The following is a 12,757-nucleotide window of genomic DNA, read 5'->3' on the forward strand; positions in this document are numbered from 1 at the left end:
AGAGGCCACGGATCTTCCGTGATCATCTCTTGAAGTTCCGGGTACCAAGTCCTTCTTGGCCAATCCGGAACCACTAGTATCGTTCTTACGCCTCTTTGCCGTATAATTCTCAATACTTTTGGTATGAGAGGCAGAGGAGGAAACACATACACCGACTGGTACACCCAAGGCGTTACCAGCGCGTCCACAGCTATTGCCTGCGGATCTCTTGACCTGGCGCAATACCTGTCCAGTTTTTTGTTGAGGCGAGACGCCATCATGTCCACCATTGGTCTTTCCCAACGGGTTACCAGCATGTGGAAGACTTCTGGATGAAGTCCCCACTCTCCCGGGTGAAGGTCGTGTCTGCTGAGGAAGTCTGCTTCCCAGTTGTCCACTCCCGGGATGAACACTGCTGACAGTGCTATCACATGATTCTCTGCCCAGCGAAGAATCCTTGCAGCTTCTGCCATTGCACTCCTGCTTCTTGTGCCGCCCTGTCTGTTCACATGGGCGACTGCCGTGATGTTGTCCGACTGGATCAACACCGGTTTTCCCTGAAGCAGAGGTTCTGCCTGGCTTAGAGCATTGTAGATTGCTCTTAGTTCCAGAATGTTTATGTGAAGAGACGTTTCCAGGCTCGTCCACACTCCCTGGAAGTTTCTTCCTTGTGTGACTGCTCCCCAGCCTCTCAGGCTGGCGTCCGTGGTCACCAGGATCCAATCCTGTATGCCGAATCTGCGGCCCTCCAATAGATGAGCACTCTGCAACCACCACAGAAGAGATACCCTTGTCCTTGGAGACAGGGTTATCCGCTGGTGCATCTGAAGATGCGACCCTGACCATTTGTCCAACAGATCCCTCTGGAAAATTCTTGCGTGGAATCTGCCGAATGGAATTGCTTCGTAAGAAGCCACCATTTTTCCCAGGACTCTTGTGCATTGATGTACAGACACCTTTCCTGGTTTTAGGAGGTTCCTGACAAGCTCGGATAACTCCTTGGCTTTTTCCTCCGGGAGAAAAACCTTTTTCTGAACCGTGTCCAGAATCATCCCTAGGAACAGCAGACGAGTTGTTGGCATTAACTGGGATTTTGGAATATTCAGAATCCACCCGTGCTGTTTTAGCACTTCTTGAGACAGTGCTAATCCCATCTCTAGCTGTTCTCTGGACCTTGCCCTTATCAGGAGATCGTCCAAGTATGGGATAATTAATACGCCTTTTCTTCGAAGAAGAATCATCATCTCGGCCATTACCTTTGTAAAGACCCGAGGTGCCGTGGACAATCCGAACGGCAGCGTCTGAAACTGATAGTGACAGTTTTGTACGACGAACCTGAGGTACCCCTGGTGTGAGGGGTAAATTGGAACGTGGAGGTACGCATCCTTGATGTCCAAGGATACCATAAAGTCCCCTTCTTCCAGGTTCGCTATCACTGCTCTGAGTGACTTGAACTTCTTTATGTACAGGTTCAATGACTTCAGATTTAGAATAGGTCTTACCGAGCCATCCGGCTTCGGTACCACAAATAGAGTGGAATAATACCCCTTTCCTTGTTGTAGAAGAGGTACCTTGACTATCACCTGCTGAGAGTACAGCTTGTGAATGGCTTCCAAGACCGTCTCCCTTTCGGAGGGGGACGTTGGTAAAGCAGACTTCAGGAAACGGCGAGGTGGATCTGTCTCTAGTTCCAACCTGTATCCCTGAGATATTATCTGCAGGATCCAGGGATCTACCTGCGAGTGAGCCCACTGCGCGCTGAAATTCTTGAGACGACCGCCCACCGCCCCCGAGTCCGCTTGAGAAGCCCCAGCGTCATGCTGAGGCTTTTGTAGAAGCGGGGGAGGGCTTCTGTTCCTGGGAAGGAGCTGCCTGTTGCTGTCTCTTCCCCCTTCCTCTGCCTCGTGGCAGATATGAATATCCCTTTGCTCTCTTGTTTTTAAAGGAACGAAAGGGCTGCGGTTGAAAAGTCGGTGTCTTTTTCTGTTGGGGAGTAACTTGAGGTAAAAAGGTGGATTTCCCGGCTGTAGCCGTGGCCACCAAATCTGATAGGCCGACTCCAAATAACTCCTCCCCTTTATACGGCAAAACTTCCATATGCCGTTTTGAGTCCGCATCGCCTGACCACTGTCGCGTCCATAAACTTCTTCTGGCCGAAATGGACATAGCACTTACCCGTGATGCCAGTGTGCAGATATCCCTCTGTGCATCACGCATATAAAGAAATGCATCCTTTATTTGCTCTAAAGACAGTAAAACATTGTCCCTATCCAGGGTATCAATATTTTCAATCAGGGACTCTGACCAAGTTACTCCAGCACTGCACATCCAGGCTGTCGCTATAGCTGGTCGTAGTATAACACCTGTATGTGTGTATATACTTTTTTGGATATTTTCCATCCTCCTATCTACTGGATCTTTAAGTGCGGCCGTCTCAGGAGAGGGTAACGCCACTTGTTTAGATAAGCGTGTGAGCGCCTTGTCCACCCTAGGAGGTGTTTCCCAGCGCGCCCTAACCTCTGGCGGGAAAGGGTATAAAGCCAATAACTTCTTTGAAATTAGCATCTTTTTATCGGGGGCAACCCACGCTTCATCACACACCTCATTTAGTTCTTCTGATTCAGGAAAAACTATAGGTAGTTTTTTCACACCCCACATAATACCCTGTTTAGTGGTACCTGTAGTATCAGCTAAATGTAACGCCTCCTTCATTGCCAAAATCATATAACGTGTGGCCCTACTGGAAAATACGGTTGATTCGTCACCGTCGCCACTGGAATCAGTGCCTGTGTCTGGGTCTGTGTCGACCGACTGAGGCAAAGGGCGTTTTACAGCCCCTGACGGTGTTTGAGGCGCCTGGACAGGCACTAATTGATTGTCCGGCCGTCTCATGTCGTCAAACGACTGCTTTAGCGTGTTGACACTATCCCGTAATTCCATAAATAAAGGCATCCATTCTGGTGTCGACCCCCTAGGAGGTGACATCCCCATATTTGGCAATTGCTCCGCCTCCACACCAATATCGTCCTCATACATGTCGACACACACGTACCGACACACAGCAGACACACAGGGAATGCTCTTAACGAAGACAGGACCCGACTAGCCCTTTGGGGAGACAGAGGGAGAGTCTGCCAGCACACACCAAAGCGCTATATATATGACAGGGATAGCCTTATAATAAGTGCTCCCTGTATAGCTGCTTTTATAATATAATTTTTGCCACTATTTTGCCCCCCCTCTCTTGTTTTACCCTGTTTCTGTAGTGCAGTGCAGGGGAGAGACCTGGGAGCCGTCCTGACCAGCGGAGCTGTGTAAGGAAAATGGCGCTGTGTGCTGAGGAGATAGGCCCCGCCCCTTTTACGGCGGGCTCGTCTCCCGCTCTTTAGTGGATTCTGGCAGGGGTTAAATATCTCCATATAGCCCCCGGAGGCTATATGTGAGGTATTTTTTAGCCAAATAGGTTTTCATTTGCCTCCCAGGGCGCTCCCCTCCCAGCGCCCTGCACCCTCAGTGACTGCCGTGTGAAGTGTGCTGAGAGGAAAATGGCGCACAGCTGCAGTGCTGTGCGCTACCTTTAGAAGACTGAGGAGTCTTCTGCCGCCGATTCTGGACCTCTTCTTGTTTCAGCATCTGCAAGGGGGCCGGCGGCGAGGCTCCGGTGACCATCCAGGCTGTACCTGTGATCGTCCCTCTGGAGCTGATGTCCAGTAGCCAAGAAGCCAATCCATCCTGCACGCAGGTGAGTTCACTTCTTCTCCCCTAAGTCCCTCGTTGCAGTGATCCTGTTGCCAGCAGGACTCACTGTAAAATAAAAAACCTAAGCTAAACTTTTCTAAGCAGCTCTTTAGGAGAGCCACCTAGATTGCACCCTTCTCGGCCGGGCACAAAAATCTAACTGAGGCTTGGAGGAGGGTCATAGGGGGAGGAGCCAGTGCACACCACCTGATCGGAAAGCTTTACTTTTTGTGCCCTGTCTCCTGCGGAGCCGCTATTCCCCATGGTCCTTTCAGGAACCCCAGCATCCACTAGGACGATAGAGTAAATCAAGTTAGTAAATGTGTGTCTTAAGGGGCATACACACTTGCCGAGAAAATGAACGCCATCGCTCATTTTCACCCTTCCTGAGCGACGTCGTTCACTTTCTCGGCAAGTTTGTATGCCGCCGTCGCCTAGTGATGCGCGGCCCCGTGGGTCGTTAATGACCCTCGCTGTCGGCCGTGCACGCAGCTCAATTTGGACTGTCATCCAAGAGTTGCCTGCACGCCCCCGGCCGCTGCGTGACGTCACTGAGCGATATGAACGTCATATCGCTCAGTGTGTACGCCCTGCCGTCGACCGGCCCGGGTGGGGAAACACTAGGCGACGTCGCTCATAGAGCACGTCGCCTAGTGTGCACCCACCTTCAGCCTCTGAAACACAACACTGATTTACTGTAGAATGATTTCTAGTAATTTACAATTGATAAAAAAAATCAATGAAAATCGACCTTTAGTAAATAAATAAATTTAGTATCCGTTACAGCAACAATACAAGACTACAGCTTACATAATTATATAATTGCAGGACATACGTTTATGTTGGGGCTTGCAAGAATCTCTACTAATGACCGTGACAGCCATTGGGGGTCATTCCGAGTTGATCGCTAGCTGCATTTGTTCGCTGTGCAGCAATGAGGCTAAAAAAAAGGCACTTCTGCGTATGCGGCGCAATGCGCACGCGTGACGTACTATTACAACGAACTATGTAGTTTCACACAGGGTCTGGCGAAGCTTTTCAGTCGCACTGCTGGCCGCAGAGTGATGGATATGAACGGGGCGTTTCTGGGTGTCAACTGACGGTTTTCAGGGAGTGTTCGGAAAAACGCAGGCATGCCAGGAAAAACGCAGGTGTGGCTGGGCGAACGCAGGGTGTGTTCGTGACGTCAAAACAGGAACTGAACAGTCTGAAGTGCTCGCAAGCGCTGAGTAGGTTTTGAGCTACTCTGAAACTGCACAAAATTATTTTGTAGCCGCTCTGCGATCCTTTCGTTCGCACTTCTGCTAAGCTAAAATACACTCCCAGTGGGCGGCGGCATAGCGTTTGCACGGCTGCTAAAAACTGCTAGCGAGCGATCAACTCGGAATGACCCCCCTTGTCTTCTTATACCGTGTTATACAACCTTTATTCTTTTTCCCGTCCTTAGGATTTATAATTCCATTGCTTAGTAACGGTCTATCGTCTCCCAGAGATGAAAAGGAGCGTTTACGGCTGTGGGAGGGGCTCGTGATGTGTCCCTTCTGTGACGCTGCCACAAATGTTTTATTTAAACCTTCATGACACTTTATTCACCTTTTATTTTTATTACTACGAATAACCTATTGTATAATCGACACTTCCCCTTAAAAACGTAATCGACTCTCACGCTTGAGAAACAGTTTTGGCTGACAAGTTGAGCGAGTTTTGCGGAAATGGATTTCGTGATAATAGCGGCTCCATCTTCCACGCTGAGCTGTTTATTGGTGAGAATAAAAGAACAATATACGTTGGGTGCAGCTGACTGACAACAGATGGATTTCAGAATTAACGTCTACATCCCATAAATGCTGCGGCTCTTACTATAGGATCCGCTGCCGATCTACCAAGCGCTGCGCAATTATAACTGGGCGATGGCACTTGTACCGGCATTGTCGTGCGTAGAGTCAGACTGCAGCGAGCTATTCGGATATCAGTGCCAAAAAAATGTGATTGAAAATCCAAAACTTACCATCCTGGAGGCAAAAAGACACCAGATCCTGCAAGAAAAGAGGATGGATGTGACGCAGCGTCAGAGGGATGTAGAGAAAAATAAGAATTTACTTACCGATAATTCTATTTCTCGGAGTCCGTAGTGGATGCTGGGGTTCCTGAAAGGACCATGGGGGATAGCGGCTCCGCAGGAGACAGGGCACAAAAAGTAAAGCTTTAGGATCAGGTGGTGTGCACTGGCTCCTCCCCCTATGACCCTCCTCCAAGCCTCAGTTAGGATATTGTGCCCGGACGAGCGTACACAATAAGGAAGGATTTTGAATCCCGGGTAAGACTCATACCAGCCACACCAATCACACCGTATAACCTGTGATCTGAACCCAGTTAACAGTATGATAACAGCGGAGCCTCTGAAAAGATGGCTCACAACAATAATAACCCGATTTTTGTAACTATGTACAAGTATTGCAGATAATCCGCACTCTATCGTCCTAGTGGATGCTGGGGTTCCTGAAAGGACCATGGGGATTATACCAAAGCTCCCAAACGGGCGGGAGAGTGCGGATGACTCTGCAGCACCGAATGAGAGAACTCCAGGTCCTCCTTAGCCAGGGTATCAAATTTGTAGAATTTAGCAAACGTGTTTGCCCTTGACCAAGTAGCTGCTCGGCAAAGTTGTAAAGCCGAGACCCCTCGGGCAGCCGCCCAAGATGAGCCCACCTTCCTTGTGGAATGGGCATTTACAGATTTTGGCTGTGGCAGGCCTGCCACAGAATGTGCAAGCTAAATTGTACTACAAATCCAACGAGCAATAGTCTGCTTAGAAGCAGGAGCACCCAGCTTTTTGGGTGCCTACAATATAAACAGCAAGTCAGACTTTCTGACTCCAGCCGTCCTGGAATTATATATATATATATATTTTCAGGGCCCTGACAACGTCTAGCAACTTGGAGTCCTCCAAGTCCCTAGTAGCCGCAGGCACCACAATAGGTTGTTTCAGGTGAAACGCTGACACCACCTTAGGAAGAAACTGGGGACGAGTCCGCAGTTCTGCCCTGTCCGAATGGAAAATCAAATATGGGCTTTTGTAAGACAAAACCGCCAATTTTGACAATCGCCTGGCCGAGGCCAGGGCCAACAGCATGGTCACTTTCCATGTGAGATATTTCAAATCCACAGATTTGAGTGGTTCAAACCAATATGATTTGAGGAATCCCAACACTACGTTGAGATCCCACGGTGCCACTGGAGGCACACAAGGGCTGTATATGCAATACTCCCTTGACAAACGTCTGGACTTCAGGAACTGAAGCCAATTCTTTCTGGAAGAAAATCTATAGGGCCGAAACTTGAACCTTAATGGACCCCAATTTGAGGCTCATAGACACTCCTGTTTGCAGGAAGTGCAGAAATCGACCTAGTTGAAATTTTTTCGTGGGGCCCTCCTGGCCTCACCCACGCAACATATTTTTACCACATGTGGTGATAACGTTGTGCGGTCACCTCCTTCCTGGCTTTGACCAGGGTAGGTATGACCTCTTCCGGAATGCCTTTTCCCTTAGGATCCGGCGTTCAAACCGCCATGCCGTCAAACGCAGTCGCGGTAAGTCTTGGAACAGACAAGGTCCCTGCTGGAGCAGGTCCTTTCTTAAAGGCCGATGCCACGGTTCCTCTTGGAACAGACATGGTACTTGCTGAAAGCAAATCCCTTCTTAGCTCCCGAGGCCATTAGTCCTCTGTGAGCATCTCTTGAAGTTCCGGTTACCAAGTCCCTCTTGGCCAATCCGGAGCCACGAGTATAGTTCTTACTCCTCTATGTCTTATAATTCTCAATACCTTGGTTATGAGAAGCAGAGAAGGGAACACATACACCGACTGTTACACCCACGGTGTTACCAGGACGTCCACAGCTATCGCTTGAAGGTCTCGTGACCTGGCGCAATACCTGTCCCATTTTTTTTTTTTTTTGTTCGGGCGGGACGCCATCATGTCCACCTTTGGTCTTTCCCAACGGTTCACAATCATGCGGAAAACTTCCCGATGAAGTTCCCACTCTCCCGGGTGGAGGTCGTGCCTGCTGAGGAAGTCTGCTTCCCAGTCGTCCACTCCCGGAATGAACACTGCTGACAGTGCTATCACATGATTTTCCGCCTAGCGAAAAATCCTTGCAGTTTTGTCACTGCCCTCCTGCTTCTTGTGCCGCCCTTTCTGTTTACGTGGGCGACTGCCGTGATGTTATCCCACTGGATCAATACCGGCTGACCTTGAAGCAGAGGTCTTGCTAAGCTTAGAGCATTATAAATTTGTTCTTAGCTCCATTATATTTATGTGGAGAGAATTCTCCAGACTTGATCACACTCCTTGTGTGACTGCTCCCCAGCCTCTCAGGCTGGCCTCCGTGGTCACGAGCATCCAATCCTGAATGCCGAATCTGCGGCCCTCTAGAAGATGAGCACTCTGTAATCACCACAGGAGAGACACCCTTGTCCTTGGATATAGGGTTATCCGCTGATGCATCTGAAGATGCGATCCGGACCATTTGTCCAGCAGATCCCACTGAAGAGTTCTTGCGTGAAATCTGCCGAATGGAAGCGCTTCGTAATAAGCCACCATTTTTACCAGGACTCTTGTGCAATGATGCACTGACACTTTTCCTGGTTTTAGGAGGATCCCGATTAGCTCGGATAACTCCCTGGCTTTCTCCTCTGGGAGAAACACCTTTTCCTGGACTGTGTCCAGAATCATCCCTAGGACCAGCAGACGTGTCGTCGGAACAACTGCGGTTTTGGAATATTTAGAATCCACCCGTGCTGTCGTAGAACTACTTGAGATAGTGCTACTCCGACCTCCAACTGTTCTCTGGACCTTGTTCTTATCAGGAGGTCGTCCATTTTCTTTGAAGACGAATCCTCCTTTCGGTCATTACCTTGGTAAGGACCCGGGGTGCCTTGGACAATCCAACGGCATCGTCTTGAAACTGATAGTGACAGTTCTGTACCACGAACCTGAGGTACCCTTGGTGAGAAAAGGCAAATTTTGGGACATGGAGGTAAGCATCCCTGATGTCCCGGGACACCATATAGTCCCCTTGTTCTTTGCTATCACTGCTCTGAGTGACTCCATCTGGATTTGAACCCTTGTAAGTGTTCAAATTTTTCAGATTTAGAATAGGTCTCACCTAGCCTTCAGTACCACCATATAGTGTGGAGTAATACCCCTTTCCTTGTTGTCGGAGGGGTAAATTTATTATCACCTGCTGGGAATACAGCTTGTGAATTGTTTTCAATACTGCCTCCCTGTCGGAGGGAGACATTGGTACAGCAGACTACAGGAACCTGCGAGGGGGGAAACCTCTCGACATTCCAATCTGTACCCCTTGGATACTACTTGTAGGATCCAGGGGTCCTGTACGGTCCCAGCGTCATGCTGAGAACTTGGTAGAAGCGGTGGAGGGCTTCTGTTCCTGGGAATGGGCTGCCTGCTGCAGTCTTCTTCCCTTTCCTCTATCCCTGGGCAGATATGACTCTTATAGGGACGAAAGGACTGAGGCTGAAAAGACGGTGTCTTTTTCTGCAGAGATGTGACTTAGGGTAAAAAACGGTGGATTTTCCAGCAGTTGCCCTGGCCACCAGGTCCCATGGACCGACCCCAAATAACTCCTCCCCTTTATACGGCAATACATCTTTGTGCCGTTTGGAATCTGCATCACCTGACCACTGTCGTGTCCATAAACATCTTCTTGCAGATATGGACATCGCATTTACTCTTGATGCCAGAGTGCAAATATCCCTCTGCGCATCTCGCATATATAGAAATGCATCCTTTAAATGCTCTATAGTCAATAAAATACTGTCCCTGTCAAAGGTATCAATATTTTTAGTCAGGGAATCCGACCAAGCCACCTCAGCTCTGCACATCCAGGCTGAGGCGATCGCTGGTCGCAGTATAACACCAGCATGTGTGTGTATACTTTTTAGGATATTTTTCAGCCTCCTATCAGGTGGCTCCTTAAGTACGGCCCTATCCGTAGATGGTACCGCCACTTGTTCTGATAAGCGTGTGAGCGCCTTATCCACCGTGAGGGGTGTTTCCCACCGCTCCTTAACTTCTGGCGGGAAAGGGTATACCGCCAATAATTTTCTATCGGGGGAAACCCACGCATCATCACACACTTCATTTAATTTATCTGATTCAGGAAAAACTACAGGTAGTTTTTTCACCTCACACATAATACCCTTTTTTGTGGTACTTGGAGTATCAGAAATATGTAACACCTCCTTCATTGCCCTTAACGTGTGGCCCTAAAAGAAAATACGTTTGTTTCTTCACCGTCGACACTGAAATCAGTGTCCGTGTCTGGGTCTGTGTTGACCGACTGAGGTAAATGGGCATTTTACAGCCCCTGACGGTGTTTGAGACGCCTGGACAGATACTAATTTGTTCGCCGGCCCTCTCATGTAGTCAACCGGCTTGCAGCGTGTTGACATTGTCACGTAATTTCCATAAATAAGCCATCCATTCCGGTGTCGACTCCCTAGAGAGTGACATCACCATTACAGGCAATTTGCTCCGCCTCCTCACCAACATCGTCCTCATACATGTCGACACACACGTACCGACATATAGCACACACACACAGGGAATGCTCTGATAGAGGACAGGACCCCACAAAGTCCCTTGGGGAGACAGAGGGAGAGTTTGCCAGCACACACCAAAGCGCTATATTTTACAGGGATAGCCTTATAATAAGTGCTCCCTTATAGCTGCTTTTATAAAATCACAATTTCGCCAAATTTTGCCCCCCCCTCTCTTGATTTAACCCTGTTTCTGTAGTGCAGTGCAGGGGAGAGCCTGGGAGCCTTCCTGACCAGCGGAACTGTGTGAGGAAATGGCGCTGTGTGCTGAGGAGATAGGCCCCGCCCCCTTTTCGGCGGGCTCGTCTCCCGCTTAAAAATGGATTCTGGCAGGGGTTAAATATCTCCATATAGCCCCGGAGGCTATATGTGAGGTATTTTTTGCCAAAAAAAGGATTTTCATTGCTGCCCAGGGCGCCCCCCCCCCCAGCGCCCTGCACCCTCAGTGACTGCCGTGTGAAGTGTGCTGAGAGCAATGGCGCACAGCTGCAGTGCTGTGCGCTACCTTAAGAAGACTGAGGAGTCTTCTGCCGCCGATTCTGGACCTTCTTCTCTTTTCAGCATCTGCAAGGGGGCCGGCGGCGAGGCTCCGGTGACCATCCAGGCTGTACCTGTGATCGTCCCTCTGGAGCTAATGTCCAGTAGCCAAAGAAGCCAATCCATCCTGCACGCAGGTGAGTTCACTTCTTCTCCCCTAAGTCCCTCGATGCAGTGATCCTGTTGCCAGCAGGACTCACTGTAAAATAAAAAACCTAAGCTAAACTTTTCTAAGCAGCTCTTTAGGAGAGCCACCTAGATTGCACCCTTCTCGGCCGGGCACAAAAACCTAACTGAGGCTTGGAGGAGGGTCATAGGGGGAGGAGCCAGTGCACACCACCTGATCCTAAAGCTTTACTTTTTGTGCCCTGTCTCCTGCGGAGCCGCTATCCCCCATGGTCCTTTCAGGAACCCCAGCATCCACTAGGACGATAGAGAAACGTTAATATTTACAATGTGGACAGTCATAATGTTAATATTACAATGTTGACATTGTTGAAATTTAAACATTAAGCATGTCCGAATGTGCAGACCGTCGACATGTTCACAATCTTAACGTGTGAAATGCCGACATTCAGCATGGACTTGAAGCGGAGGTTTGCGGTGCGGAAGGTTAGGATAAGATTAGACTTTAGAGGTAGGGTTAGGCTGCGGGCGGGGAAGGTTAGGCTGAGAGAGGTTAAAGGTAGGCTACGGGAGGAGAGAGTTAGGGTTAGGCTGTGTGGGGGGGGGGTAGGGTTAGGGTGAGGTTGTAGGAGGGTAGGGTTAGGCTCTGGGAGGAAAGCGTTAGGGTTAGGGTGAGGCTGCAGGAGGGGAGGGTTAGGTTGCGGGAGGGTAGGGTTAGGCTATGTTAGGGTTAGGCTGTGGGAGGGGAGGGTTAGGCTGCGGGAGGGGAGGGTTAGAGTTAGGCTGTGGGAGGGTAGGGTTAGGCTATGTTAGGGTTAGGCTGCGGGAGGGGAGGGTTAGGGATAGGCTGTGGGAGTGGAGGGTTCGGCTATGATAGAGTTAGGGTTGGGCTGCGGAAGGTTAGGGTTAGGCTGCGGGAGGGTAGGGTTAGGGATAGGCTGTGGGAGTGGAGGGTTCGGCTATGATAGAGTAGAGTTAGGGTTAGGCTGTGGAAGGTTAGGGTTAGGCTGCGGGAGGGGAGGGGTTAGGTTGTGGAAGGGGAGGGTTAGGGATAGGCTGTGGGAGTGGAGGGTTCGGCTGCGGAAGGTTAGGGTTAGGCTGCGGGAGGGGAGGGTTCGGCTATGATAGGGTAGAGTTATGGTTAGGCTGCGGAAGGTTAGGCTGCGGGAGGGGAGGGGTTAGGCTGTGGGAGGGGAGGGTTAGGCTGTGGGAGGGGAGGGGTTAGGCTGTGGGAGGGGAGGGTTAGGCTGCGGGAGGGGAGGGTTCGGCTATGATAGGGTAGAGTTATGGTTAGGCTGCGGAAGGTTAGGCTGTGGGAGGGGAGGGGTTAGGCTGTGGGAGGGGAGGGGTTAGGGTTAGGCTGTGGGAGGGGAGGGTTAAGGTTAGGCTGCGGGAGGGGAGGGGTTAGGCTGTGAGAGGGGAGGGTTAGGGTTAGGCTGTGGGAGGGGAGGGGTTAGGCTGTGGGAGGGGAGGGTTAGGGTTAGGCTGTGGGAGGGGAGGGGTTAGGCTGCGGGAGGGGAGGGTTCGTCTATGATAGGGTAGAGTTATGGTTAGGCTGCGGAAGGTTAGGCTGCGGGAGGGGAGGGGTTAGGCTGTGGGAGGGGAGGGTTAGGCTGTGGGAGGGGAGGGGTTAGGCTGTGGGAGGGGAGGGGTTAGGGTTAGGCTGTGGGAGGGGAGGGTTAAGGTTAGGCTGCGGGAGGGGAGGGGTTAGGCTGTGAGAGGGGAGGGTTAGGGTTAGGCTGTGGGAGGGGAGG

At 50.4% G+C, this 12,757-nt stretch overlaps 1 protein-coding gene across 4 annotated transcripts in view; it reads right to left on the reverse strand.

Moving 5' to 3' along the window:
• Positions 1-12,757, reverse strand: part of TMCO4 (transmembrane and coiled-coil domains 4) — a 146,734-nt gene that overhangs the window by 90,263 nt on the left and 43,714 nt on the right. For all 4 annotated transcript variants that reach the window (XM_063942144.1, XM_063942145.1, XM_063942146.1 and 1 more), the window contains exon 4: positions 5,726-5,753. In XM_063942144.1, the coding sequence (XP_063798214.1) occupies positions 5,726-5,753 (28 nt within the window). The remainder of the gene's footprint in view (positions 1-5,725; positions 5,754-12,757) is intronic.

The sequence above is a fragment of the Pseudophryne corroboree genome, chromosome 10, assembly GCF_028390025.1.
Source record: "Pseudophryne corroboree isolate aPseCor3 chromosome 10, aPseCor3.hap2, whole genome shotgun sequence".
Taxonomy (NCBI): domain Eukaryota; kingdom Metazoa; phylum Chordata; class Amphibia; order Anura; family Myobatrachidae; genus Pseudophryne; species Pseudophryne corroboree.